The sequence below is a fragment of the Falco rusticolus genome, chromosome 2 (assembly GCF_015220075.1).
Source record: "Falco rusticolus isolate bFalRus1 chromosome 2, bFalRus1.pri, whole genome shotgun sequence".
In the NCBI taxonomy this organism is placed as follows: Eukaryota; Metazoa; Chordata; class Aves; order Falconiformes; family Falconidae; genus Falco; species Falco rusticolus.
Window position 1 is genome coordinate 26905597 of NC_051188.1, and position 27839 is coordinate 26933435.

The 27839-nt window shown below is 45.7% G+C and overlaps 1 protein-coding gene across 2 annotated transcripts in view; it reads right to left on the reverse strand.

Moving 5' to 3' along the window:
- SMAD9 (SMAD family member 9) overlaps positions 1 to 25367 on the reverse strand; it is a 43210-nt gene extending 17843 nt beyond the window's left edge. The window contains exons 1-4 of one of the 2 annotated variants that reach the window (XM_037376598.1): positions 25271 to 25367; positions 10840 to 11470; positions 3945 to 4202; positions 990 to 1100 (exon numbers count right to left, since the gene is read on the reverse strand). In XM_037376598.1, coding sequence (XP_037232495.1) covers positions 990 to 1100; positions 3945 to 4202; positions 10840 to 11251 — 781 coding nt within the window. In that variant the 5' untranslated portion in view covers positions 11252 to 11470; positions 25271 to 25367. Of the gene's footprint in view, positions 1 to 962; positions 1101 to 3944; positions 4203 to 10839; positions 11471 to 25270 lie in introns of both variants that reach the window. The other variant, XM_037376597.1, reaches the window with a different exon arrangement.
- Between the last annotated feature and the right edge of the window lie 2472 nt (positions 25368 to 27839).

The following is a 27839-nucleotide window of genomic DNA, read 5'->3' on the forward strand; positions in this document are numbered from 1 at the left end:
ATAGCTACTTACTATCTGGCCATTTTGTGTACCCATCTGCAATTAGCACTATCACCCTCATCTTCCTTCTGCTCCAGTTCTGTGATAGATACATGTTCCTCACCATTTCAGAAGGCTGGCATTATTTTTTTAATGTGTATGTGTGTGCACAGTGTTCAGTCCTCATGCCATAAAGAACGTATGTTTAGGACTACAATATGCCGGACTAAAAGAACAACAGTGATTTTTCCTTTGCTAAGAACGAAGCCAAAGGAAAACTCAGTAGAGGAACTCCATTTCACCTCTGCAGCCATGGGCTTTGAATGGTGGAGGCATCATCTGCCAGCATTAGTCTGGAGGTAGCAGAGACCATGCTGGTGAGGAAGTGGCTTTGAGAGGACTAAGGAGGATCCATACCCTTCTACCCTGACCACCCAGGCCCTCTCCCACTGAAGCATTCTTATATGAGAAGAAAAGAGTCTGGCCTTCTGTAAAAATGTCTTTGCACTGCACTAGAATATGAACTTTTCTTCCCTACCCAGCCAGTAATGTAGCATTAATACAAAGGTGGCAGTAAGAAAGGACCCAAACACAAGGCTTTAAAGTACTTGAAACCCAGAACAGATGGTGATAAAAGAAATCAGTTCTGATATTGGTAGTGCTCTTGTGTGTTGTATAGCCTTACCATCCCTGATTTGATATCTTTGTCTTTACAACATAGATAATAGTGTTTGCCTTCAGTAACAGCTTTCTAACTGTAATAGTCCATGGATGCAAATAAGGTCTAAACTCTGTAACTTTGCACGTAACTCACTGAATTCTTAAATCAACCTATTCTGCTAGCTAATGGATGGGTCTAGTACACAGCCTTACTGCAAAAATGTCTGAAACCTAACTTTAAAGATCACTGAACCCCCACGTTCAAATAAATTTTTTTTTGCTTAACAGTTTTTCTTTGAAGAATAGTACAAATAGTTATTTACTTTCAGCTTCTCCATCGGCAGATTTACCTCCATTGGGCAAAGACAGCACTAATTGACTTTCAGCTATTGCATCCATTGATCGCCCATTGTGGGTTCCTGGAGGTTCTCTTGCATGGTAAGGCGGGGGTGGAGTTTCCACTATGAGAAAGGAAAGAAAGAAAAGGCAGAAAATACACCTAAGTCAATACATTGGTAAACTCTTCTGGTTTTCCTGGTGCAAACTTAATCTCCTTCAGCTTTGTTTAGTTAGGAAGGGCTAGAAAGCAAGCACAAATCTGAACCTGCCCTTCCTTCAGTCTCCAGATTAAGAGCATTACATGGCCAGGGAGGATGGTAAGGAAGGGCTGTCATGTTGGACATGCTGCACTTGAAAGAGGGAGGGACAGTCACAACAGTGCCTCAGACCCAGACCAGTGCCTAGTCAGGCTCCCTGTTAACACCCATTGTAACCCTAAGAAAGTAGCACAGTTTGATCATTCAGCACCAGACTTCTCTCACAAATTTAAAACTTGAAGAGGATGATTTAAGAGTAGAAGCTAATTTTAACTGATCCTCTGGGAGAAAGTTCTTTTTCTTCACAGGCTGTTGAAAAAAAGCCTATGGGGAGCCTTTAGACTGTAAAGTCAGACTTGGCAACACTCCCTCCAGATTTGTCCTTTTTACCTCTGTCCTACAAGGGAAGGCTGGCCCTCTTCTGGTTTGTTCAGTCTCCCATCAAAGGGCAATGGATGTGAAGAAAAAATAAGGAGAAAAAGTATCAATTCACAACCTGCCCAGCTCCTGTTTGTTTCATTTATGGCACAGTAAGCTAGAAAATAGTGGAGATTCTCAAGAAAGACAGGAGGCTTTAGAAAGCCAAAGCAAAAGGGGATTTATTTTCATATTGGAAAATGTCAACATTCACTGCATAAGCACTAAAAGCATGTAGTTTTATTCATTTGAACAGAAACTCAGTGGGCTTACGTGTAAACGACAGCCATATACAAGCTTACGGGACTAAGGGTCTCTTTAAGAAGACCATGGTTTAACTTGGTTCCAGGCTGAAATTCCCACTTGTGTTTGGGGTCTGTTGGCTGGCCCTCAAAACAGAGCAACCTCATCCACAGTGGGTAAATGTGGACTGTCTCATAAGACAACCATTGATTCTTCCAAGTAAGTACTGCACAAAAATGTTATTCTGCTTAAGCATTGTTCAGGATTTAGGAATTTCATACACTGTATGATATTTCTAACATATACATGACACAACTCTCCCACAGAAAATGCAATTAGCTAGAACAGTAAAACAAAACTGAGAAAGAGTGGGAGAGAATACAACTCACAGAAAGGAGTATAATGTGGTTATCCAGGTATTTTCGATGTGTACACCTAAGCTAGTCACCATAAACTCTCCTTATACTCACTAAAGAAAAATAGGCACCTGTGGACACAGTGCGTCTCAGCTACTTTAGACATATAACTTAAGATGCAATGAATCTTGTTCTAGGAGTGTCTGTTTTCCTCCACTGATTACAGACAGAGATGTAGAAATTTGCATTGTTGACATCTATATTTGGTCACACCAATCCCACTCAAGGTTCTTGATGTAACTCCACTTTGCTTTAGATAGTCTTCCATCCCTGATTATTACACAGGCAAATTATGTTTATCAGCATGCCATGTGCTGCGATATACCGAAGCTCAGGTTGAGCCACTTCCAATTTTAAGTAGCTTTGCGAGGTCCCAAGTTCAGTTAAATGCACGAGTCAGAATCATTACATAGTTGGAATGGGCCTGATTTACCTGTCAGGACCAGCTCCACTGAATCTAGCTTGGTTACACAGAGGTGAAAGAAAAAGATGGGGGAAGACAAACAAGCCCTACTACTTGCTGAAATGTTTCTATGTTGCTAAATACGATTTAATCTGAAGTATAGATCTAGAGAAGAAATAAATGAAGGGCCATTCAATGAATGGAGAGGGAACAAAAACATTACACTGTGTTGAAACTGACCAGCTTAAAAGGAGGTTCAAATACTACAAATACCTTGTGTAAATAAACATCTTTCTTGCACTTAAAATCAAAATAGACATATCATTAAGGACATGAATTTAAATGCTTCGTAGTCGAGACATTAAAACATAAAAGCTACAAAATTCCAACCTGAATTCATCTTTGCAAAAAAGCTGAGATCATTGAAACTATTTAAGAGTTACAATAAAGTGCAGAAGTGAACTTGAACCATGTTTTGATATTAAAGCTAGCTCTCAGCTGTGTTGCTTGACATCTTTTTGGTATATTTAAGAGCAAAAGCATTAGTTAAATTGTCAGGTAATTAAAGCAGTACTTTGTAAGGAGTTCACAATGCAAACAATCTAAGTGACATAACCCTGATGCGGATCTGATAAAACATGTTCCAAAGACATATAAATTTGCCTGGTGGCTTCAACCAGGCCAGATTGTTAAACACCTTAATTTCCTGAAGTTTATATAATCAGTAGGATCACCATTCACCAAAAAAATACTTCTGTGTACCAATTTCTCCATTTTATCCTGTCTCTCTTGATGGAGTTTCTAAATGTCCCTACTCTGACCATTGCTATTAGAGGTGCCTAACTTAGGTGTTGCAGGTGCTCTTTTCTGTGGCTTGTATCAGAACCTTGGATGGGCAGCTTCAGGTAGAAGGTGGCCTGGCACACCTGCTCCTCTCCTCAACTTTCCCCTTGGATTTTCATCCAGTAATCATGATTCCTTTAGGAGTGGCACTTCAAGGCACTTCTAGGAGTGGGATGACTACAACTTTTAGTCCCTTGAGCATCCATCAGAAGAACTGGGAGACAATACTATGAGACAGTTGCAAGAAATCACGTTCCAAATCAATTCTGTCCAACAGCTCAATCTGTAGCTACAGCCTGTGGGGAGCACACAAAATTGGCACCTGGCCCCAAGCCCTGGAAAGAACCTTGACTGCCTCAGTCAGGATATCTGAAAGTTCATTCTTACCCGTGAGCTGATAGGGACTTCCTGGTCCAGAAGAACTTCCTGGTGAATTGGGGTAGCTGATGCTGTTAGGTGACTGGGAGAACATGTGGCTGGGTGATGATGGGAAAGGGGTGCATGGAGGATGCTGGAAAGAATCAGGATAGGTGGCATTGTGCGGCATCAGCGGCTCACTGTGCAGAGAAGTGTTTCGAAACTTGGCAAGGAGGCTGAGGTGAGGGTTAAATTCACTGTGTCTTGGAACGAGTACAGGAGGTAGGACTGAAGATAAAAACAAGAACAGAAAAAAATGGTTAAAACTGCACTCTTGAAAGTGTATCTCTTTATAAGTTAAAAAGAGGTATATTCCATTCTCCCCAAGTATTGCTGTCTATATATAAGTCATGGAAGGGCAACAAACGTCCATGAACAAGAAGCAAGAGCTGATTCTTGAGCCTTTTCTCTCCAGATTTACAGCCAGTTGCAGCAATTCCATATGCAAAAGATGGACTCATTCCTGACTTGAGCAAGGTACCATAAAATCCACAGGTACGGCATGCGCACATGGCCCTCACAGAAATGCAAGTGGCACATTTCTCCCTCTCAAAAGTACCTTTTCCTTCCTTCCTGAAAGACTGAACATCAGGAGTTTGCTACATACTGTCACCAGGATTTGCCAAAACCACAGCCAAGTTTATTAAAAATTAATAGTGCTCTGCAATACACTGCATATTTTACTACCAGTGTTTTACTGATGGACAAAAGGAAGCACAGACCTGAAGCCAGACACCGGATTTAAAAGGTTTTCAGGTACCTGAAAATGCTGCCAGCCAGACAGTGGGATCTTTAAAAGGAAATGTAAATGGCAATTCACATATTGCAGTAATATTAATTTAGCCCTTGCAATATAGTTAGAAAAGATCTAGCATGAGGAGGCAAATGTCAATGGTTGGTAGTTAAGACATGAAAAATGCGGGTTAGAAAACTGAAATCCAAACTCATCCATGTAAAAATTGGTCTAATAGAAGATGTCTCCTGTCTTCACGACCTCTCTTCACTTGCATCTCATACTGTCAGTGCTGTTAACAGCATTCCTGCATTGAGAAACAAACCTAAAGTTGACCCAAATTATTTTGGAATTTGACGTATCAGGAGGGAGAGCAGAACTGGAGTCAAAACACTTTAGGAAACCCGATTAGTGAGTTACTTATGAAGATGCAGCCCTAGGCTAGAACACAGAGAGGCTTGCTGGATAGTTCTGCATTTGGGAGTTCAACTTCAGTCTTTAACTGGGTACCCCGTAGTCCCTGGGGAGAGAACAGAGCCTACAGTGGGCAATCCATGTACCCCAAGATTTCCTGATCAGTTATTAGCTCACATAGTGCCTAATGATCTTGGTTAAGGCCTTAAACACAGGTAGGGAGAATGAATCCCCATTTACTGTCGTGCAGATCTAAAAGCCACCAGAGAAGATAAGGAAGCAATTTGAGTTATTGTGACAAAGATGGATTGTCCCAACACTAGGAACAATTCAGCAGGCTTGTATTGATCGACTTAGTGTCCAGAGTTTCTCTGGCCTAAAACCCAGCAGCATGTCATCTTTCAGTCTATCCTTACTAGCTTACGGAAACAAATAGCAATTTGTGCTCTTGGTTATAAATGCTGACAGGAATGCATAGTTTAAACGTGTTTTAGCATATTGTTTGGGCCCAAAAGCTCTGTCTAGGTAAGGTCAATTCTTTTTAGGTAGGTTAGCTAACACCTTCTAATTACGGTGAACTCTCATTTATCCAGCATAATGATAAGAGTGGAATAATTGCTATAAAGCAAATAATGTACAGATAACGCAAAGCACATGCATGAGTAGAGGCTGTAGGAACACCCTCCTTGGAGCGCACCCTCAGCGCACGTTGATGGCTCAGAAAGCTGGGGCAGTTTAAGCAGGAGGAGGAGGACCAGTACCTGGTACCAACAGCAGCTTTACAGCTTCTTGCTTGATGTAGCACTATGCTGGCAGCTGGAGCAGGCTTAAACCACACTCCCGCTCACCCACTGGCATATACCATCTGGGAATTTGCTGGTCACCATGAACTAGAGAACTAAGCCCTAAAAACCTACAAAAGATTGGACTGATGACAGGGGGGTCACTGCAGAAGTTATCTTCCTACCTGCCTGGAAACACAGGCACTGGGATACCTGTTAAGAGACTATACGTAGACCCTTCTCTGGCCAAATGCATTTCTAATTAGCTTGTGGCTGGCACAAGAATGCTGCTCTAGAAGCTGCTTTCTTTCTTTCTGCCTTTGATATGCTCCTACCTGTGGGATGAAGCCAGCCTCTCAAGTCCTTTGGGAGAGAAAAGTAGTTCTGCATCTTTACCACTTCCTTAGCTTTTTGGATTTTCTAGACTGTCCAGGTAGGACTCATACAGGCAATACAGGTATTCACATCTGAGATGCCTTGCCCAGTCCCACATCCCCCCCCCCCCCCCGGATCTCTTCATAGCCACAGGAGAGAAACAGACTTTTACTGCTCTCTCTATATATGTTAATCAGCTCTATACCAGGACAAGATCAGCACCACCACTGCAGATGTGGTTTTGGTGAGGTGGCTCCCTCCCATCCCATGCTCCCGTGAGCAATTCCAGGCTGTGAGCTGCTGTTGCTTCTGGAGTTTTCCTCTGCTGCTCCAAGAAACTGGTATGATGCTTGCCAGGTCTGCCGCTGCTCAGCCAACTCTGACCCGCAGCCTTAGAAAGTGGGGAACCGGTGATCCTTTCTCACCCAGCAGAGGTGCTGAGCCAAGGACAGCAGTGCTACAGCTATGCCGTGCAGTGCTGGGAGGCTGGCACCTCGCTGCAGGTACTGCCACTAAAGAAGCGACTTTCTTCAGCCTTGTGAGAACTGAACACAACTCCTTCTCTAAATGAAGGCCAAGAATCTGGATGTGTGAACAGCATTTGCCAGAAAAAGCCTTTGACTCGCCCTGAGTGAGTCAGCAAAAGGAATTTTCAAGCCTTGAACTCCTTCCCAGCTCTGACCAGGGTACTCTTAATTTCTGCTCTGCTGTACAGTTTTTGCCACCTCATTCAATCACATGACTGTGGCTGCCTAGAGGGCTAAAGCCTCTGTGGTGGTGAAAAATTCAGAGATTGTCTTGTTTGTGGCTCAAAACTCCCCAGAGGGCCTTGTTCTCCTTGTTCTTTTGGTTACAGATGTCACTCTCCAGGGCTCAACCACTCTGAAGGAAGTGTGACCAGAGGCACAAAACTGAGTGACTGATTGCATTGGGACCTGTCTGTCCTCCTAATTTACCTGCATTGCTCCACTCAGTGAGGTCCTTTTATTCTACCTGTTATTCTCCACCGAGAGCCAGGGGTGGATCCTTCCTTCTATGTATGCCCAAGTGTTGACGATCTTTGTACAACTGAAGACAAATACAGTCATGTCCTGAGTCCTGCCACTGCTTCTCATGCACTAGGTTTTCTCCTGTTCCCTTTGGCTGCAACAGCTCTTGCTGGAAACCTGGTTGTGCCCAGAGCCTGTGACTAGCCTGTGCTAGCCAGGTGCTAGCAAGAAACCTATCTGCCTCCACAGTTTAATTCTAGGTACAACACCCACATAGTGATTTGTCACACATCAGCCCACCTTTGCAAAGTTTACTACCTTTGAAGAGCTACCCTCCAGTGAGATCCATTTGTTCCCTATGCTCATGACCATTCATAAACACCAAATACATGGCCAACAGTGAGATCATCAGGTGGTCTTCCAGCTGGGAGGCTACCACATCTTAGTTCCACTTGGGCTTAACAACAGCGATAAGCTAGTCTAAGTCAAAAGTTCATACAGGCTCCTGCTGTCTACAGCAATGGTGCATGCTAGAATTTGCTATATCTACACAAGTGTTCTCATAAAATAGGGCACATGTTTAGGCAGCTTCTATATTTTTCTGAAAAGCAGCTTTTCCTGACAACAAACCAGACTTCTGACCAGCTCTTCAAGGCAAAACAGCGAAGGGAGAAGCAGAGTTTAACCCCCATACCTATCTCCTTTAAGCTAGGTGGTCTAGCTCCTCTTCTGCAGTGGGATGTTGCACAAACAGAGGAAATACTTGCTGCTTTTTTTCTAAATGGCACCTGCTGCTCAGCAGACCTGAGAAGAGATCTGCTGAGGACACTGGTAGCAGCAAGAAAAGCTACACATAATCTGTGAAGTATTGGTCAGCATAGACTAGGATGTGGTTGGGCAGCCTGAGGACACAGCAGAAGCAATGAAACCTCTTGAATCTCAGACCAGAGTTTAAAGCTGCTCTCTAGTAACAGAGGTATAGGGATCTGCTAGGCCATTAAAAAAGGGGTGAGGCCCTCCCACCTTTGACACAACTCATTCACTCTGAATAAAAGTTAAGGATCTGGTCACAGAGTAAGTTGACTTAGCAAGAGACTGCAGTGATGGGAAGTGAGCCCCAAAAGGATGGACACTTGTATGAAAAGAATACTGGCTTGTGGGTTATAAAAAAATGTATTGCTGACTAATTTCATGGGTGGACTCTTTAGCTCCAGAGGTTGAGACTCAGAGAATCTCACAAAAGCCTAAGATCACCAACAGCCAAGACGGAGAAGGTTTCCTGTAGTTAAGAGAGAACTGTTTAAACAGATTGGCACCTAGATCAATTGCTCCCAGCCTTTTCTGTGGTGATCTCACTGCTACCACTTTCTCCTGGTGCTCTTTTCTTCTCTTGCCTCACCACCACCTCCTTGCAGCTTTCTAACTGCCTCTGGCCTGGGGCTGCATTACTGGCACTCGCAGGGGTGTAACTTACCTCTCCTGCTGCTGCCACAGCACACCTGAGTAGGTCATACTCCTTGCTGCACCTCATCTTTACCAGGGAGGTGACTCACTTGTGAGCTTCAGCTTCTAAGCTGTGCCGGTAAAAAGAGCAGTGAGCACAACAGCCCAAGAACAACTCACAGGTCCTGTGGAGAACTGGCATGGCACAGCTTGCATCCTGGCAGCTGCGCCCTCTTTCACCTACAAAACACGGTGGTCACATCCAAAGTGCCCAAAAGTCCCTCCTGGAGGCTAACCCCTGCACCCTGAGGACTGCTAGCCCATGTCAGCCTGCACGGGTCACAGCTGTGCCTGGCAGCACGCTGCCAATTCCACCGTACTCAGACCTGCACCCTGGCCCTGCCTCACTGACCAGTGGAGACGCAGCCGCTCTGCTGTACAGACAAGCGACAGAGGCATGTTCACAGCTGAAACCTTCTGAGTTTCAGGGTCAGAACGACAGGCTTTGGCAGCCGTTTAGCAGCTGCTGGATTATCCCAGTGCTAGCATTTGTCAGCTGGCACTGAACAGATCAGAGGACTGGGGCTGAAAACAGCACTGCGCAGTGCTGTCAGCGACAGCGCGGAGGAGACTCCATTAAATACACTGGAGTTACATGAGAAGAAACGAGAAGACACTAAAGACTGCAGCCTTCAAAGAGAAAGATACACAAAATGGGATATTTTATGAGCATCTTTTCTTGGTTTCTTGAAGAGTTTATTTTAGCAAGGCAGGAGATCAGCTCTTTCCACTGAAAACTGCTGACAACAAACACCACTCACCGCAGCTGTAAAATTTTAGTTGTGACAATGTTTACAGCAGTTCAAATACAACTTCAAAATGACCGCTTCACTGCAGTGGAAGGACTATCAGGAAAGCAGCCCCTGTTGTTTAACAAATGTTAACAAACGTCTTTCCCTTATTTCATCTGTGTGAAAAGAAACATCCCACAGTTCACTTATCTGATCCTAATGTCACCTCAGAGTAAAGTTCATGCCAGACAAAGAGTAATCACAGAATAATAAGTATACACTTACCAACCATATCCATTAGTAAATTAAATTACTGTGATTTTTGGCAGCAAGGGAGAGCTAGGTTAGACATTAGAAATCATTTTGAACTGTAAGGATAGCAAAGCAATAGATTCACTTGCCTGGGGAGGTTGTGGAGCCTCTATCACATGGGATTTTTAGAGCTCATTAGAAAAAGATCTGTCAGGAGTGTACCTGGCAATTTGTTTTGATTTGGGAGTAGGGGCAGAGGAGAACAGGATGACTGTTCAAGATCTCTGCCAGCCCTGCTTTCTAAGATCTCTATAGAAGTCAATACTGAACACTATAATTTTTTTAACAGCTGTTTCATTGACACGAAGCCCAATTAAATGACCCTTCAATGAGGTCGTAAGTTTTCAGTGCTGACGAGGTCCAGCCTAAAGAGGATCATCAGTGGGAAAAATCAAAGTTTTATGGGAACTTGGGGGTTTTATATCACATAACCTATCTATTTAGGTAAGTAAATCCCACTGAAGGCAGGCCACCAGGCATTTTAGAAAGAATCAACTGACCTGGTTTCATATCCACAGCAAAATAAGCCATCTTGCTGCAACTCTAATCTTTGAAAAGAGAGCTTTTTTCCCTGTGGATTAACGAGTCAATTGCTGGTTTTCAGACAATGAGACATAAATCTAGCCAGGGTGGTAAGTCAAGGATGGTGCCTAGTCTTCAAGCAAATGTGCAGCACTTTGTGGGGCGTGGGGAGGGGAGGTTCGGAGGGCAGCCAGCACCCAGGTCCCCGGAAGGGAAGGTCGCTTTCAGCACCCTGGACAGGATCCGGGCACCCTCGGGGGTCCGATGGGACCCAGACCCTGCGCAGACCCCATGGGGTGAAGTGCTCCTCACTCCCTTTCTCACTTCTTGCTGCTGGAGCTGTGATGCCACTGGGCAGGGAAAGACCCCGGAGTCCTTCCGTCAAATGCAGCCTGTCTTTTCAACATTTCAGAGCACAACTTGGTAGGATTCACCAAGACTAGACCTGACAGTGCGAGAGCTAATAACAGAGAGATGCGAATCAATTGTAGATTATATAATTACCTGGGGTTTCCACCCGCCGGTAATGGTAGGGGTTAATGCATACTTCTTTCTGTTTTGAACCAAATGGGAACTCACAACATTCCAGTGGTTTCAACTCATGGTGAGACTGTAAATCAGGCCAGCGCCACACTCTGCAGTATATGACGTGGGGAAGCCCCTTGCGGTGCGACACCTGCAATCGCCCATCCAAGGAGCGTGGGATCGTGACACATTTACTCGGCTGACCTGGGCAGCTCAGAGCCCTTTCCAGTTCTTCCATGGCACCTTTTTTCTTCTTTAACTTCTTCACCAAGGAATCAACAGCTTTTTCTGCCCACTTTTCCTCTTCATCTCCTTGTTTCCAGCCCAGCAGCCTTTTCACTGCAGGGCTGGTGAAGGAGAACAAGGAACTGATAGGGGTGCTGGAGTGCATAAGAAGCAGAGATTACACACAAGTGTCAACGGAAGCACGAATTGCTCTCCTGCCTTGCAAGGCTTGCACCGAGTTGCCACAATATTGAGATGGATGCTTCCTTCAAGGATAGGTTCTTCCACACATACGCTCTTGTAGTCTTAGGCACTGGTTACAAGTAGGCCAGCAGGGTGGGTGGGTCTCAGAACTTTCCAAACATCAAGAAACTGTTGATGAAGCCTGGAATAACAACACAATACATAGTTAGGCTTCACACACTACTTTCATTGTTCCCTCAATAAAATCTTTTGAAAGAGAAATTATTCAAAATGTGTATTTAATTTTCAATGGTTTTCTGTTTGTTTTTTGCTGTTTATTTTGGGTTCCAGCCTCTCCTCTCCACTACCCTCCACACTCATTTTACTCGGAAAGCATTAAGTGTCCAGACACTTCAATTTGTGTTTTGAGTTTAATGCACTAGGCAAATTGTTGCAGGGTTGGGGTTATATTTACTACATAAGAAAATGTACCTTTTTTTTTTTTTTATGCTGGTAGCTGTTGGTACAGCTCAAGCATCTTCTAAAAAATTATATCTGCAATATCAAATTTTATGGAAGTAATGAGCAGAATATTTTTTTCTGATTTCAACTCTCTTTGCCCTTCCAATCCCATTCTACTGTCAAGAGTTGTACAATATTAACTGCAAAATTTATTTAAAATTCAGCTACTCCCAGATTTCATTTAGTGCCTTTGAAAGATCTATCACTCTTCTCTAAGCTTATTTACATTTTCTCACATGCAAGAGAAAAACCTTGTTTGCCTAGCCAGTCTGTTTTGCTCTCTCCGACAATTCACAGTTTTTTGGATGAAAACCACAGACTTTTGGACACGGTTTGTGCTGGATGGATCCTGAGTTAATTCTGCTAGGAGTTGCTACATCTGACAAAGTGCAACAGAAAGAGCTTAGTTCTTGAGGGTTTTTCTTTATTTTTTCTTTATTTTATTTATTTTTATTTTTTTTCATGCAGCTGGAGCCAGTCTAATTTTAGCTGAAAATGACATACTTCCACTGACTGGAACTCTGAAAAAAAAATCCTTGTATGTCAAGCTATTTACTGCTTTAAATATACTTCATGGACCCCCCCCTGTGCATACCAAGTCCTAAGGTCTGAACTACACAGAGGGCACTTAAAGCAGGAGGCAAGGGCAGCTTCCAAATGGATGCCTCCAGAGAAGCAGCCCCATGACTGCCCTACTCCACCCTTGAGGGAGGACTTGGGTCCTTCTTGACCCCACCAGTAAAGGCCTGGGCATAGCTGTCAGCACTGCTCATATGCAGCCACTGAGGAGACAGAGAGATGCTGCCTGTTGTTGGGAGCAGCAGAGCTTACAAACCATACTATTCTGCAGTTTGCTAAAAGACACAGCTTTTGTAAGAGTTCAAAGGGCACCTGGGGACACTGAGTGCAGGCACAGGTCCAACATACTGAGACAGGATGCCAATCCCAAAGACTTGTTCCTTGGCATAGTCTGATACCCTCAGCACCACACACCTCTGGAGCATGCTGCAGGGTAAACACACGTGGCCCAGGGTATCAGAGTCCCTTAGACAACACGCAGTGTTTGCTGAGGATCAATTAATGCCTAGAGCTGTTTTCCTCCTAGCCCTTCTGTTTTGTTCTCTTGCCCATTCTGCTGCACCACTGTGTTACCCTTTAAGATGCCCAGCACCCTGAGAAATGCAGATACATGTAAACGTAAGGAGCTTTTTCTCTTCCTCCATGAGAGCAACAATGATGAGGGCAGGGGCTCAAATTCCCGAAAGCCTTCCACAGAGCTAGGGAGATGGAAGCACTTGGCCCCACAGCCCAAAAGCAACTCTTTGGCATGTCACAAGCCCCAGCAGCATCTGCTATTCCCCCAAGAGATTCATATTCCAAGCACCAGTGAACAGGGGCAAGAAAATATGAGCAGAGGGACTACAAAACTCGGAAGGAAGAGCAGGCATACCTTGCTTCAGGCACCCAACACAGCATCGAACTCTGGCTTATGCAATTTCTACATTATCAATCTATGTGCATGTCCAGTTGTCCTCAGCTGTCGAGGGAGGCTCTTGACAGAACAGGCAGAAATTCCCTCACTCGTGACATTTTCAGCAATCAATGATCGATTCCACAGAACCACCCAAACTTGTCCCACCACACAAAAAGAAACTTCAGATTCCATTTTTTTTACCCCACTCTGTATTATTAAAAATCCAATAACCTGGGGCATTTAACTGGATAATTACTAATGCCTCTTAGTCAAAACTGCAGTCTATTCCAAATGCTTAGAGGGTACATGTGAGAATGACATAAGTTCAGAAGGATTTATCACAGGAAAAAACCCTCGAGCTGCTTGTAAAACATAATGGGGATAAAATTTAGACAGGCAGTCTTCAACCTTTGTGGGAGCAGGCTCAGCCTACAGAGCCCAGCGCCAGCCCCATCTAGGAATCCCGTGCAGTAGAGGTGTCTGTCCCTCGCTGCTCTGGTGAGAACCTGTGGAGGATCCACCACGGCACCGCTGTCATGGATTGGAGCACCAAAACCCATCCTCACACGAGAAAATGAAACAATGCCAGCATCTCTGTGGATCAGCCCTGAAAGCAGCAAGAGGAAGCAAGGAGAGCCTGGGATGAAAGCTTACAGGACCAGTAGTGGTGTAAAAGTCTCTGCTCCAGGCTGAGAGGGAAAATGGCTCACGCTTCTTATCTGAGGGGGTCTCCTGGGCATTAGCGTGTGTAAACAACTGCTCCTGATAAGTTAATGCAACTTTACAATCATCAGATATGAAAACATACATGTTCACGTAAAAGTATTGTCCCAAGATTTTCTTTTCCATTTTGACCAAGGTTTTAAATAAACACATTAATCTCGTTCAGTCAAATTAAATAACTCAACAGTGACATCAGTATGAGTCTGAGCACTATTGTTGCTAGTGGGAGAGTCGCCAAGACTATGTGTATAAAAGCAAGAGCAGTGCTTTGCAGACCATGTGATGTAGTCTCAGATAAGTACATTGCACAACTTCCTACCACGCTCCCCCCAGTTTCTTCTACAATCTTTTTTTCCCCAAATTCAACTGACATACCAAATATAAATGGCATTAAATAAACTAAACAGTTTTCAAATAGTATTATTATCAGAACATCCTAGTTTAATGTTATTAAATTACACAATACTGCATACTATTCAGCAGACCAAGCCTTGTGTTGCTAGGCTTAGATACTCCATTATGAAATACCTAGGCAGCCCTCTGCTCCAGGGCTGTAATGACAGAGATGACAATTCACTATTTAATTTTAACAGTCTTTGAGGACAGCAGTTGCTTAAGCTGTATGCCTTTTGTAACATGCAACTTGCCTACCCAACTGGAAACTTCCAACATTGAAACGTTTCAAAACGATGTTTGATGTATTTTCTGTGCTGATGATCCATCATCTTTCTCGATGCTCATCACTTTAGAGTGGCAGGGTGGGGAGGAAAGTGTTACAGTTTTGATCCATATTCCCACCACACGTATCAAGCCCTGGGCTGTACCATGATGGAAGTTCTGGTCTGGTCACCTCTGTCTTCCTCAGTGACAGTGTGATGTGCTGTCATGAGTATGAGTCAGGCATCATTCGGGGTACATCCCTAATACCATTCCCTCCTCTGGGACGACAAGGAAGACTTTGGCTATCTGTCAGGTAAGTGACTGGTCAACATCAAACACGGTCAATCTTCCATGCTCTGAATCTTTATTCCATCGCCCAATTTAGCCTAAGGTCTGAAGCCTGCTGTAGGGAAGATGCAGAAGACATATGGCACGTGAGCATGGAACCACCCTTTCATTCCTGTGGTCTGCAGGAGAAGATGGGACTGGAAATGCTTCAGCCCAGTTCACTAGCCACATGCTCTTAAACAAAGGGTGCCTACCTTAGCTTGGCTACGCTAGTGCTGGGGAACATTTCTGGGCATGGGAACTTGATCATCTATAGCATAAATTATTACCACAGTATCTGGAATGGCTTTGGTTTGTGCCAGTAGCACTCTCCCAAAAAACTCCTGAGCGTAGTTCAAGAGTTAGCAGGGACCCAGGGTCACTCCTAATGAGAAGTCTGCATACAGCCACCCTGTTTTGGAGGGTGAGACTGCCATTGCATGGAAGTAAGCCTCTCCATCCCAGTTGGCCTCAAGGCCAGGAACAGTGCTAGGCACCTCTGGTTGTACCAGCCCTTGCTACATTTCACTCTAAGCTTTAAGCAGAAGTCAAAAAGGAAAACTGCATGGATGCTCATGAAAACAGATTAAAACACAACCGTGTAAAAGCACAGTGTCCAGCCTCCCTCAAAAGTGTATCTGTGCACATGTGGGTAAGCACAGGCGTGCAGCGATGTACATATGCATCTGGTCTCAGAATAAAGCTCCAAGATGCTGCCTCCACTCGGAGCACCTGCCTCAGGTGTGGCCACCAGCCTCCAAAAGGACCGATACCAACATCCCCGGTGCCACTGCCACAGCCAAGCAGAGCCACAGAGGGAGGCTTCTCAGAGGGTCGTCTAGACATAAGCTGTGCAGTTCTTGGAGATGCACGCGGCTGGAAAATGGAGTAGTGAAACAATTATAGCTGGAAGTCTGTCGCTTGGTGACTAAATCACAACAGGATTGGAAGGAAGAAAATTATTTTGGTCAAACAACGTAAAGAGGAATGCTATGAGCATGCACTTGGTTAGTTATTTTTACCTAGACTGATGTGGTTACTTCTGCCTACTGTGAAAGAGAGAAGAATGTAAATTTTCTCAGTGTAATCAAGTCTTGATTTGGTTTCAAACATGCCCAGCTGGCATGTTGATTTGGTTTCAAACATGCCCAGCTGGCAGCAGCCAGCGTGCACCCAGGGCTGGCAAAGAACCTCCCAGGTCCCATCATCACTGCCACTTGCTATGGGGATCTTCTACACCTTTAGCAGGAAAAAGGGTTTTAAAATAAACAAACAAAAGTGTGTTTACAAATACACGGGCATCAAAGGAGCAAGGCACCAAGGTTTTGCAGGCACAGCAGATCAGAGGTGGGCAGGAGACGTTTCACACATGCTCACTGTGGAAGAGCAGCCTAGAAGTGCATGCACACCTCAGCTGCACAGCTATCACTGCTGCCGCTCCAGTAACCAGCTCACGGCTGGGCAACGGTGGCCATATGTTACTCCTGATGCATGTAAACCACCTGAAAAGACTCATGTTCCACTTGTGGCACCCATGACATCATCTGGGATCCCCTGGGGCTCCTTGTTGTGCTTGGGACCTGCCAGACAAGGGTGCTGTTACAAACCTATCTGAAACCACTGTCTTTCGAACCCAGCAAAATACAGTGAATGAATTATTCATTACAATGTTACCGAGTTCTTCCACAACCACAGAACCTGACACCCAGGGTTTTAATTAAATGCAATGTAAAGAAGGTTGGTGTTGTGTTGTTTTTTTTTTTAATTAAGAAACTAAATTTCTTCCTGGTTTGACCCCGGACTGCTCCAGTTGAAAACTGCTGCAATGATAGGAGGTAAAGGGCTTGAGACTCAAATTTATCCATGTTTCACACAGCCCTGGCAACATCTCATTGTTTATTCCTATAAGCTTAAATGAATAATGCAAACTTCTGACACTCATTTTCTTGGGTTTTTCTTTTCAAGTTTGTTCTGAAAGCCCTTCTACATTGAACTTTATGTGAAGCCATCAATATCAAAGATGAAATCTCACAGCACTTCATGCCTCTCTAGCCACACATCCACACTGTGAACTGAACTCGCTGCATCCTGGATAAAATAAGGATAAAATGTGATGCCAGTGGCTAAAAATCTATGACATCCAAATAATTTCTCTGAGCTTGTGGAATCATTCAAATACTACCTCATCTACTCACCATTGTTCAGCTTCTCTTGACAGGAATAACACATTCTCATTTGATATAAAGAAGAAACAAAGAAGATTCAAATATATAAGTTGCACACCTTAACACAGCCACATAAATTTCCATAGGCCAAACACTTGCAGATGTGTTTAAGAAGTGTAAATTCCATCACAAAAATAAATTAAGTACCCAGCTTGCTTTTGGTATGCCCACGATGCTTGACTGGGAAGGGATGTACCAATTGCTGTGGTGGGACAGCTCTGGGTGAGCACATCCACAGATGCTTCAACAAAGCTTCGTTAGTGTGACTTAAGGTGGGGAGAATAGAAGGGCATGGAGGTGGTAACAGTACGGCAATGTGCAAAAGGCTGTTGCAAGCAGGATAGGGGCAATCTGTCCTTCACATCCACTTGAAGAAAAAGGGAGAATGTATGGATTGCACAGCCACATGTTGAGATAGTTACTGCTGCTGGAGGTCTGTGAGTTCAGATTACACAGCTTTCTTGCTTCAGGAAGAACTGTGCTGGCCTTACGGAGGAAGAAAGGACAGGAAAACCCTTTGTGATGAGCCCTTCTGACCCTACGTCCCCTACTGTGACCAAGCAAAAGAGCCCCTCTCTTCAGGTGTGCCACCAGGCTAACATGGCTGCACTGGCTTTGGCCTCTGGGCTACCTGCATCCTGCTGCTCAGGGTAAATCCAGACCAGAAGGCTGGACACTCGTCGATTTTTACCTTTGAAAATCTCTCACAATATTTGAAGGCACCCCACAAAATTACCATGACCAAAGTCTGTGCAAAAATATGAAACCAGACCAATTTATCACCATGATCTCTCTTTGACTGCACTTCCTTCCTCCATATTAATTTTTAAAGGAAACCAGTGACTGTGATGTTTACACAGAGTGGACCGCACTGCGTTCCCCAGCTGGGCCACACCGAAGTTTCGAGATGCAGTCCCACAGGGACACATCCTCTTCTCTGCCCCACGCCCTGCTCCCCGTGGGCAGAAGGAAGACCCAGTCCCTGCCGTATCCCTTCCTGTGGCTGCCTCTCTCAGGCTCAGACTGGGAGCTTTGAGGAAAACCCCCTCTCTCTGCTGCCTTCCTCCCGCAGAGCCAGAGGCTAAGGAGCACACATGCTATGGGGGAGCTCTGAGGAAATATTTGTGGGAGATAGCAGGAGGCAGTGGGACATGATGGGGAGGTGCATCAACCTGCCCTGGGGAGCCAAAATGTCTTCTCATGGCTCTGGTTATCCCCATTTTATAGACAGTCAGTCCTGCATTCCTCACATACCCACCATTCCCAGAGAAACTGTAGCAAAGCCATCGGTGTTTCTAAAAATGGAATGGTTGGAAATACGCAAAAAATAGAATTCCTGCTTTTAAAATAAACGCTGACTCGTCTCTAATACAAAGCATGCAGCCAAGTGCCTCCAGAACAAACACTTCACAAAGGAAGAAGGGGACTAGAAAAGAATTTCAGCTTCGTTGCTGACCCAAAGTTTGTATCTACACTAATCAGATCCTGTAATCCTCATTTATCATTCACTGGCATTCTTGGAGCCGTTCCCAAATACCCATCTTAGGAACAGGATTTGCTTAGAGGTAGACATTAAGAATGTTGTGAATAAGGATACAACTAAAGAACAGTTACTTCACCAAGGATGTGGTGCTCAAGTCTGATGGGAACCTATCCTGAAAGTTTAGCGTTTTAAGTTGTAGGAAAGGAATGCACTTCTGGAGCTCTGGTTGCACATTGCCAGTGCACACAGGGGGAAAAGGATAAAGCAAATGTTCTTCTTGTGTTGTGCAGTAGTGCATCCCATCTACCCAAGAGGAGACCTGAGGACCAGCTGGGTGAGGTTCAGCACAGTGCAGAATACCTTCATTCCCTGGGGGAATACACAGAACTGACAGGGAGGCTGGCTCCCACTAGCAGTTCTGCCAGGTCTGATCCTCACAACAGAAACAGGTGCCTGGTTCTCCCCCTGCAAGGACTACATCTCACACCTTTGAGATCTGCTGCCTAGTTGTGCTGGGTATCTGATGCCACAAGGTCAGAGATAACCTGTGACACCAGGAGTTATCTGGGGAATTTGTTGCCTCTAAACATCCCATGTTGCCAGGGCATCCCCAGCCATGCCGCTAGCGGTAGCCTGGCACAGAGGCTCCCTGCCTGACACCCAAGGTCCCTGACAGAGAGAGCGTGAGACATCTGGGAGCTCTGCCTGAAGGGGTTATTCACTTGGTTGCAGTTACAGACACCTTTTGCAGAAGATGTAGCATCACCCAGTTCAGCAAGTGAAATACGGATCGTATAGATCATCAATGAAATACTCAAAAGGAAGAAATTCTGTAAGTGCTTCCTCTCTGACTGACAGCAGGCCTGGAGAGGGAGCAGCAGTACTGCTGGCCACCTCTTCTTCCTCCCAGGTGAGAACGTCTGGCCAAGCGCATACAGGGGGGATACATTTCACACACAAAAGGCTTTCCATATACATCATGTTAGCAGCTTTCCATGGAATCACATTAGCATTTCATTGTGTTCAAACCATATCACATTCAAATCTGTTTTTCCTAAAAGGCTTTCATTGTGCATCACTGTGGGAAATTGCTAATGCAATAAGATTGACATATAGGTTCTCCTGCATGAACATCCGCAGTAATCTGTGCTAATTGAGCCCTCAGTGGCTTGTGAAACCCTGAAGGGGGGAGGATGGGTGGAGCATCCACAGGGTCTACATCTCAGAGAACTGCAAAAAATCAGACTGGAGGACAGGTAAGCACTATTATTAAGTGTGTTTTATCCATGTAAAGATCTGATTCAGTGGCAGGGATTGCCTTGGACAAGAGGCCAATGCTTCCAAGCAATAGCACTGAGGCATTTTCCATGAAAAATATCTGGATATGCTTGGACTCTCATTAAAAGTTATTTCACAACAACAGGACTAAGAACAAAAGGAGCAAGAACTTGTGTATCTAGTTCCCTCCTGTGGGGGGAAAGGAGGAGACATCTGGCCATCCCCAGTGACTTCAGCTGAAGATGTGGGTGCTTGGCTTCTCTATAAACCAAATCACTTACTTATGAAATTAAACAGGCTTCATATGCCTACATTTGAGCCTGTGAGTATAAAAAGAGGGCTGGATTCCCTTTAGCATGTAAGATGACATGCCATGCTAACAACTAGCTTCAGAAAACACTGAGCAAAAGGCAGAAATAGGGTCCTGAGACTTTAAAAGAAACATCTCCCTCTCCTGCAATCCCACCCCAGGACTCTGAGAATGCCCCATGTCTCCAGGGCTGTTTCTCCCTTTCCTCTCTCCTCCTAGCATTCAGCTCTGCCCCACGCAGCCCCTCCAGCCCAAGAGTCCCAAGCAGGTCACCACCAAGAAGCCTCAGTCCCAGCACCAGTCCTGCAGGGCATGTGGCAGGGCAGGTGGGAGCCGTGGGCTGCTGCCTTGCACAGGAATGAATGTCAGTTTTTTCTCTACTCCAGATGTCCCTCTGGAGGCCTCATGCCCTGCGTGAAGTAATTCAAGATCTGTTGATGAGAGATAAATTAGCTACCTCATATGTGCTGCAGGGTAAGAAACTGCACGTTGGCAGCCGGGCCGGTGTAATTTGACAGAGACAAGTAGGTTTGAATAGGCCAGGCCAGCAAGCAACCATAAGGGAATCTTGAAAAGCCACATGAACTGTTTGTGCCTCCGGTCAGTTCCGTGCCTGTTGGGGAACATGTGGGATTGCACCCTGCCACAGGTCTCTGGGTAAATGGTTTTCCCTCAGGTGCCTTGATTTCTGCATCTGTCATACAGGTACCCAGACAAGGACAGCTTTATTAATCACTGTGATCTCTCCTGATAAGGAACACTGCACAGGAATGTTTAAAAGACAAAAAAAAAAAAATAAAATAAAAGGACTTTTTGTTAAGGAAGGGCATGGCAAGAAAGCACACCCCAAAAAAGAATAAGTATTGTTGAAATGTATTGACCTCAGCAGCAGGGTTATTTGTGCTATAAAGGATTTTTCATTACCAGAGCTTTGCTATTAGCAGACACCACTTTCTGGAAAGGGTACCATCACCGCCAGCTCCCTGCCTGCTGCTCTTCACAGCATGGCTGCACGACCGAGTACACCACCAGACCGAAAAAACACAAAATAACTGTTATCAAGAAATGGCCAATCTGGCTCCTATTGTAGCCAGGTAATGAGGGTAAAAGAAAGCCTGAAGCAGAACAAACTGTAATGACCCAAGGGTCTGTTAATTTTCTTTCCTCCTCATTTCTCTCTTTCAGTGGATGGCGAGTCTGAGGCCAATAGTTCTGGGGAACTCTGGAAGTGGGGAATGTTTTCAAAGCCTAAACAAAGACCAGGTGTATAGAGAGACTCCAGAACTGGAGTCTGCATGGAGACGTTTCAGAAAGAAAAGCAAAAGACGCAGGATTTTGGCAGGGGTCATGCTGACTGGGAACAGAACGTAGGTGGGAGAAAAGAGCTTGTTGGGAAACGGAAGGTTGCAGTATCAAGCTGGAAGGTTGCCACAATGTGGACTAATGCTTTGGCAGCTGCAAACAAAAAGGAAGGAGGAATGTAAGAAGTAACATGAAGAAAAAGTGTCAGGAGATATCTTGGAGTACCAAGACCTGTGAGGAAACAGAAGAGGCAAAGATGATGCTAAGTCTGGCAGAGGGGAGGATGGTGATGCTACTGACAAAGAAAAAGAGTAGGAAGGAAACAAGTTCTAGAGAGAAGGATGTGGGAAAGATAAGGCATTTCTCCTCCCAGTCAGAAATCCACGTTGATCTTAATGCTGTCTCAGAAAAACAGAGATCAATTACCAGATTTTTGTCTTCTGCTCTGTGTTTTTATGTAGGGGTGACAGCATAAACTGGGAAATCGACTCCACTCCACGTCCACCTCCATCGTGTCCTTGCTGTGCCCTTGTCCAGAGGGGCTGAAGCTCAAAGCAAACTGCTCAACCTTACATCTAAGATGTTGCAACAGCTCTTGCAGAAACCAGCAAGTGGTCCTGAAGACCAATCTGTCTAAAAATCACAGGTATCTGTGCAAAACTTGAGCAGATAATGTTTCACCTGCTTCGATTTAATACATGCATACATGTATTAGTCAGGATCTCAGCCTGGGCTCTGATCCCGCAGTCTATTAGATACACTCATCTGCAAAAGCACAGCGAGGTTTTCAGTTGCTATAATAAAAACACAGGGCCCTAGACTCTTTTAATTCACCTCTTCATCTGTAAAATTCCCACAGTATTAACCATTCAAACATTACAGACAAAGTATAAGATGGGAAATAATTTGGGATATTTTTAAAAATTAATTTTATTATACTGTATTCAGAGTCTAATGCTTCCTTACAACAAATATTCTCTAAGATAGGAATAGGACAGCAATGATTCTCTCAAATTGTCATTGTTACAACCCTTTTTGTTGTTGACGTACAATAGCACTAATGATTCTTTATACCTGCCTGCAGCAGGAAACCAGGAGATCTACCAGAACAACCTTTCCTATGTATGTTTTTGCTGTGCTGTTCAGTTCAAAAATTTATGATTTTTTTTTTCTTTCTTCCCCCATCCCTGTAATTTGTATTTGTAAGGGGTATATTGCACAGCAAATGGAACCTCCGTACACTTTCCCTATATTTTTGGAGCAGACAAATTACCCAGAGCGTAAGTATTTTTTCCCTTCTGGCTCCCCTTATTCTGTTAAATTTCTTTGAAATGGGGTGCTAGTACTGCTGATGCTGGAATTACTGTTAGCCAGTATCAGCACTGGTGATAAACTCTAGCTAGTGTTTTGGTTAGAGGTCACTTGTAATTAGCAGTCATTGTCCTTCGAATTTAACAATGGAAAAATAAAACTTTATAGAGACAGATTAGCCTGGCCATCAAAATTACAGCACTTTAGCATTCAGGGAAGAGGATTACATGACACACTATCTCCCGCGTTGATAACAGCAGATAGCTAAGGATTCAAATGCGAAATGCAGAAAGTCTGTAAAAGAATAAAAGGAGAGAAAGGAGGATTAACTGTCCAGATGTTATATGATACATTATACCAACACTTCCACACTCCTGTTTTAGTGAGTTAGGCCTCGTCTTGTACCCACCGGAGACAATATGGGGCACTGCTACCATTTTCTGTGAAAGCAGCTTCCAAACCTGAGGTGCTACTGAGTTCCTCTACACAGGTCCCCACCTTCTGCAGATATTTGGCACGTGTGTGCATGCCTCAGCCTCAGGCAAGTGTGTTAATAAAATATTAATACTCAACTTCTTCACAAAGTTGTGCGGTTGACAGCTCTGCGTGCATTCGTTTCAGTTGCTGTGCGTAAATAAAAGCTTCTATGTCCAACTCGTATCTATTTACAAATCCTGATTATCATAAGGATTCATGATTAAATACACTTGACCATTATTCCAGTCATTTTTGCAGAATTACTGTTTATCAGCTTACGTGCGAGTTAACGAAGTGAAGAAGAAAATGTTTTTAATACCATCACAAAGGACAGACAAGAATGGGAAGTAATGCCAAACTCAGTAAATACAACACAAGATATCCTTCTTGATACAACTCACTTCAAATGTATTTTTGGGCATGTTTATTTTAGCTACTATGTCAAATTAACTCCATATTAAAATAAAAAAAAAAAGAAAAAAAACCAAAAGAAAAAACAATCCAACCACAAACATCCCCAGCCTCTGCTTTAAAATCTAACAGGAAGCAAACATGAACCAGCCAGACACTGGTACTTATCAAATCTGAAAGAAGGGAGTTGTCTGGCTGGATTAAAACAGATGAGGTTTGTTTGAGTGATGACATTTGTCCTACCATTGCTGAGGGGAAGAATTTTGCAGTGCTTTCTTCAGCTTATACTCCTGAAGACGAGAAGGTTACTCCCACCGCACAAATACATGCGGGTATAAAGATGTACATTTCCACACACGGGAGATACAAGTCCTGAAACTTGTGACATCTGCAGTGTCCTTCCCAAACCACGGCAAACTTCAATACGTTCCCGAGCCGTGCACATCATTTCCCACTTCAGCCAAGGGAGAGCTCACTCACTTAAAAGTTGACCATTCTGGGCTCAAAAATTTTTTCAACCAATTTATAAAACGCAAGTAATTAACAGCACGCGCGTGCGTCCACATGCATGTGTCATTTATTTTTACTCCCACCAATGCCTCTTTTAAAGCAAACCTGCCTTTGAATGAAATAAATCAAATAAATTTACCCGTAAAATCAAAGCAGGAAAACACAAAGTTACAGCACAATATCCAAATTGTTACAAATGAGCCGAACTTTGAATTCCCTCCACTTAGAGCTGCCCAGGCGTGGAGATAAAATTACAATAATTCATAATTTGCCATATCGAGGGCTATTGGTTTTGGAAATGTTGGCTGCTTGCTAACATGTAACGTTTTAACTTCGGAGCCAAAAAAAGGAGAGCCCCCGTTTGTAGCTGGAATACAAACCTAAATCCCAGCAATTCTGCTCCGTTTGGCTTGGGAGCGTGTCCAGGAGCGGGATTTCTTGAACAGAAAATAACCTCTGAAAGGAAAAGCATTTCCAAACGTGTCATGTGGGGGTTTGGGTTTGTTTTTGTATTTTTTTGCGGTGTTTTCTTTTTTTTTTTTTTCTCTCCTACTCGAACGAGGAAAGAAATCCTAACAGCGGGAAGACTTGTCAGCGTTTCGCCATCCATAAAATTGTTTTTTCCCCCCCGCTCCTCCTTTCGCTTGCAGTCCTGGCGTCGGCTTGTCTCATCTCGCTGCTGCCCCAGCCCCAGCCCCAGCCCCCCCGCACACCGCCCCGGCGCAGCGGGGCCGCCGGCCGCGGGGACACCGGCCCAGGGCGCCGCCGCGGCTGCCCCGCCGGGCGCACGGGGGGATGCTGCGGCCCGCCGCTGCCCCGGGACACGGCACGGCACGGCACGGCACGGCACGGCGAAGGATGCGGAGCAGCGCCGGCGGGAAGTTTGGGGCGACGGGACTGTCCCCGTCCCCACGGTCCCCGCCGCCGTCGTATCCCGTACCCCCCCGCCTCGCCCTTCCCGGGACGCGGCCGGGAGCCCCGGCTCTTACCTGCCACCGGGCGCGGGCTGGGGTCTCGGCGCGCCGCGGGCGGGAGCGGGGCTGCAGCTGCGCGGCGGCGGCGGGGCCAGGGCGCAGCGGCAGCGGCAGCAGCAGCCCCGGCCGGCGTCAGTCAGGCGGGAGCCGCCAGGCTGTATTAGTGCGCCGGGCTGGACCGCGGCCAGCAGCGCCGCCGCCGCTGGCCCGCCCCTGCCCCCCCGCCCGCCCCGCGCTCGCACACACGCACACACGCAGGCGGGCAGGGCGCTCACCTCCGGCGCCCCCCGCCCTGCAGCCCCGCCAGCGCGGGGGCGCGGCACCCCCTCCGCAGCGGGCACCCCTCCGCAGCGGGCACCCCTCCGCAGCGGGCACCCCTCCGCAGCGGGCACCCCCTCCGCAGCGGGCACCCCGCGGCACGGACACGCACCCACACACAGAACCCACCCGCGCACCCCGCCGCCTCACAGCCACCTCGCCCCCCGCCCCGCTCGCCCCCCGCCCGGCGCCCCGCGGGAGGGCCGCCGCCTCGGGCGCCGCCATTTCCCCGCCCCGCGGCTCCCGGTAGAGGGGGCGCCTCCATCGCGCCCTGCCCTGCCCGGCGCGGCCCAGGGCCCGAGGAGAGGCTGGAGGGAGAAGCCGGGCCTGGGGCTGCGGGGGGTCGTCGAGGCTTTTGTATGTGGCCGCCGGGGCCGCCCCGGGGCAGAGGCTCTGCCCGGTGCCACCGCAGCCCGCCCTTCGCCTGTGGCCCCTCACACAAGTGATGGCCACAGTGGCCAAGCGGGGTGTGGGGCCACTTCACCTCCGTCCTGCACCACCCGGGGCGATGCTGACCAGGCTTTTGGGCACAGGGGACAAACTCCGGCTATGGGCAGAGGCTGGGAAGATATCTCTCTGGGGCGGCTGGACAACGGCAGAGAGATGTGGGGTACGGCTGCGCCTTCCTACACCGCGCTGTGCTGCGGCCACCTGCTCTCCCCGGGCGTTACGCTCGGCTTCTCTGCCTGGACCCCACACCAGAGCTGTCACCTGCCTGGGGTGTCTGACAGAAACCCCCTTCGTCTGGTATTTGGGCCATGGCAGCCAGCTGGGCTCCCACTGGCTGCAGAGTCCGCATCTTGAATTTGCTGTCCTTAAGATCTTCCTGGCAATTTCATGAGCTGGGCTCGTAGGACCTCCACTTAGCTTTTAACTGCAATGCAAAACCAAAAAACAAACCAAAACAAATCATTTGTAAACAGGATTAGCAATACTTGCACAGGGTTTTTGAATGGTCCCCTCAGTTCATGGGACTGGTCAGAGAACAGCAAACTGCAGCTGTAACCGGTGAGCAGATGCATTTACGGCTCTAGGTATTACCTATTAAACCCTCATATTACCTATGAGTAACTATTTCTAGCTACGGAGCATATTGCATTAGCTGTAATAAGGAGGGGCTGAAAGAGAAATATCAGGGAAGTCAAGTGGCTTCAAGGGCACAAGAAATAAAAGGTTGGGTGAAACTGGGGCTCTAGACAGCGCTAGGAATAGGTTCTGGCTGAACTTGACCCTGGTTGCATTGAGGGGCTCCAGTTAAATCCCACTGAGCCTTTTGAGGTCAATCAATAAATATGATTAAAGATACCATCCTGCTGACATTTTCACCAAAATTTTTTACATTGTAAAACATGACAGAAAAGCTAACATTGTTTGAGTATACATCAAAAAGCCACAATGGAATTATAGCTACATGGCGCAAATGTATCGGGGCATATGCGTGTGCCAGGGTTGTGGTGGAATAGGGATATACAATGTAATGCCTCAAGTACCTCTGTTCCTCACTTTGGCCCAAAATGTCTTAAAAATATCAGCGGCTTCCCCACTTTACTGTGTCCCTTACCATATAGGAAACTTCTCAACAGACAAGTGGCAGAAGACATGCTGTTATTTATAAATCACTGTAAACACTAATAAAATGCTAATCATACATTCTAACTCAGCATGACTTGAGATTTTATATTCATAATGCTGTTTAGTTTTAACTTACGCACTTAGGATTTTCACTGCAAATGCTATACATGTGGATAGTTAGCGTGGCTAGGCTGTGGCATGGTGTGTAACTTACCGAAGCATGGCTCTTGATTATGAATTTGAGGGATCTTATACCACGTTCTGCTGTGTCCCACTGCAACTCTTTCAGGTGTTGAAACCTCCATTTTCTCGTGCCTCTGCTCACAGTTGCTGCAGCCAACAAAGACGTGGCAGGACAAGGTGGGTGTATAGTCTCACTTTTTCGGTGCACATGTGCTATCTCCAGCCCATCTTCGTTAGCAGGGTGAATTAAAATGTCAGTTCTGCTACTGGAGATACCCTAGCTAGTGGGGGATAGCAACAGAGCCACTGCATAGATTTAATAGGCAGTTCCCAAATCTTTACTTTGATAGTAGCTGCAAGTTAAATAGGCATAGACTCTTTGTGACGTGACTGAATTGCATTCATATTTGTGTGGTGCCAATTTTAACTGCACCGTTTTGAAAAAAGCCTAGCTAAAAGAGATCACATGGCTCTATATATTACTAGAGTTTGTTATACTGCAGACTGTACA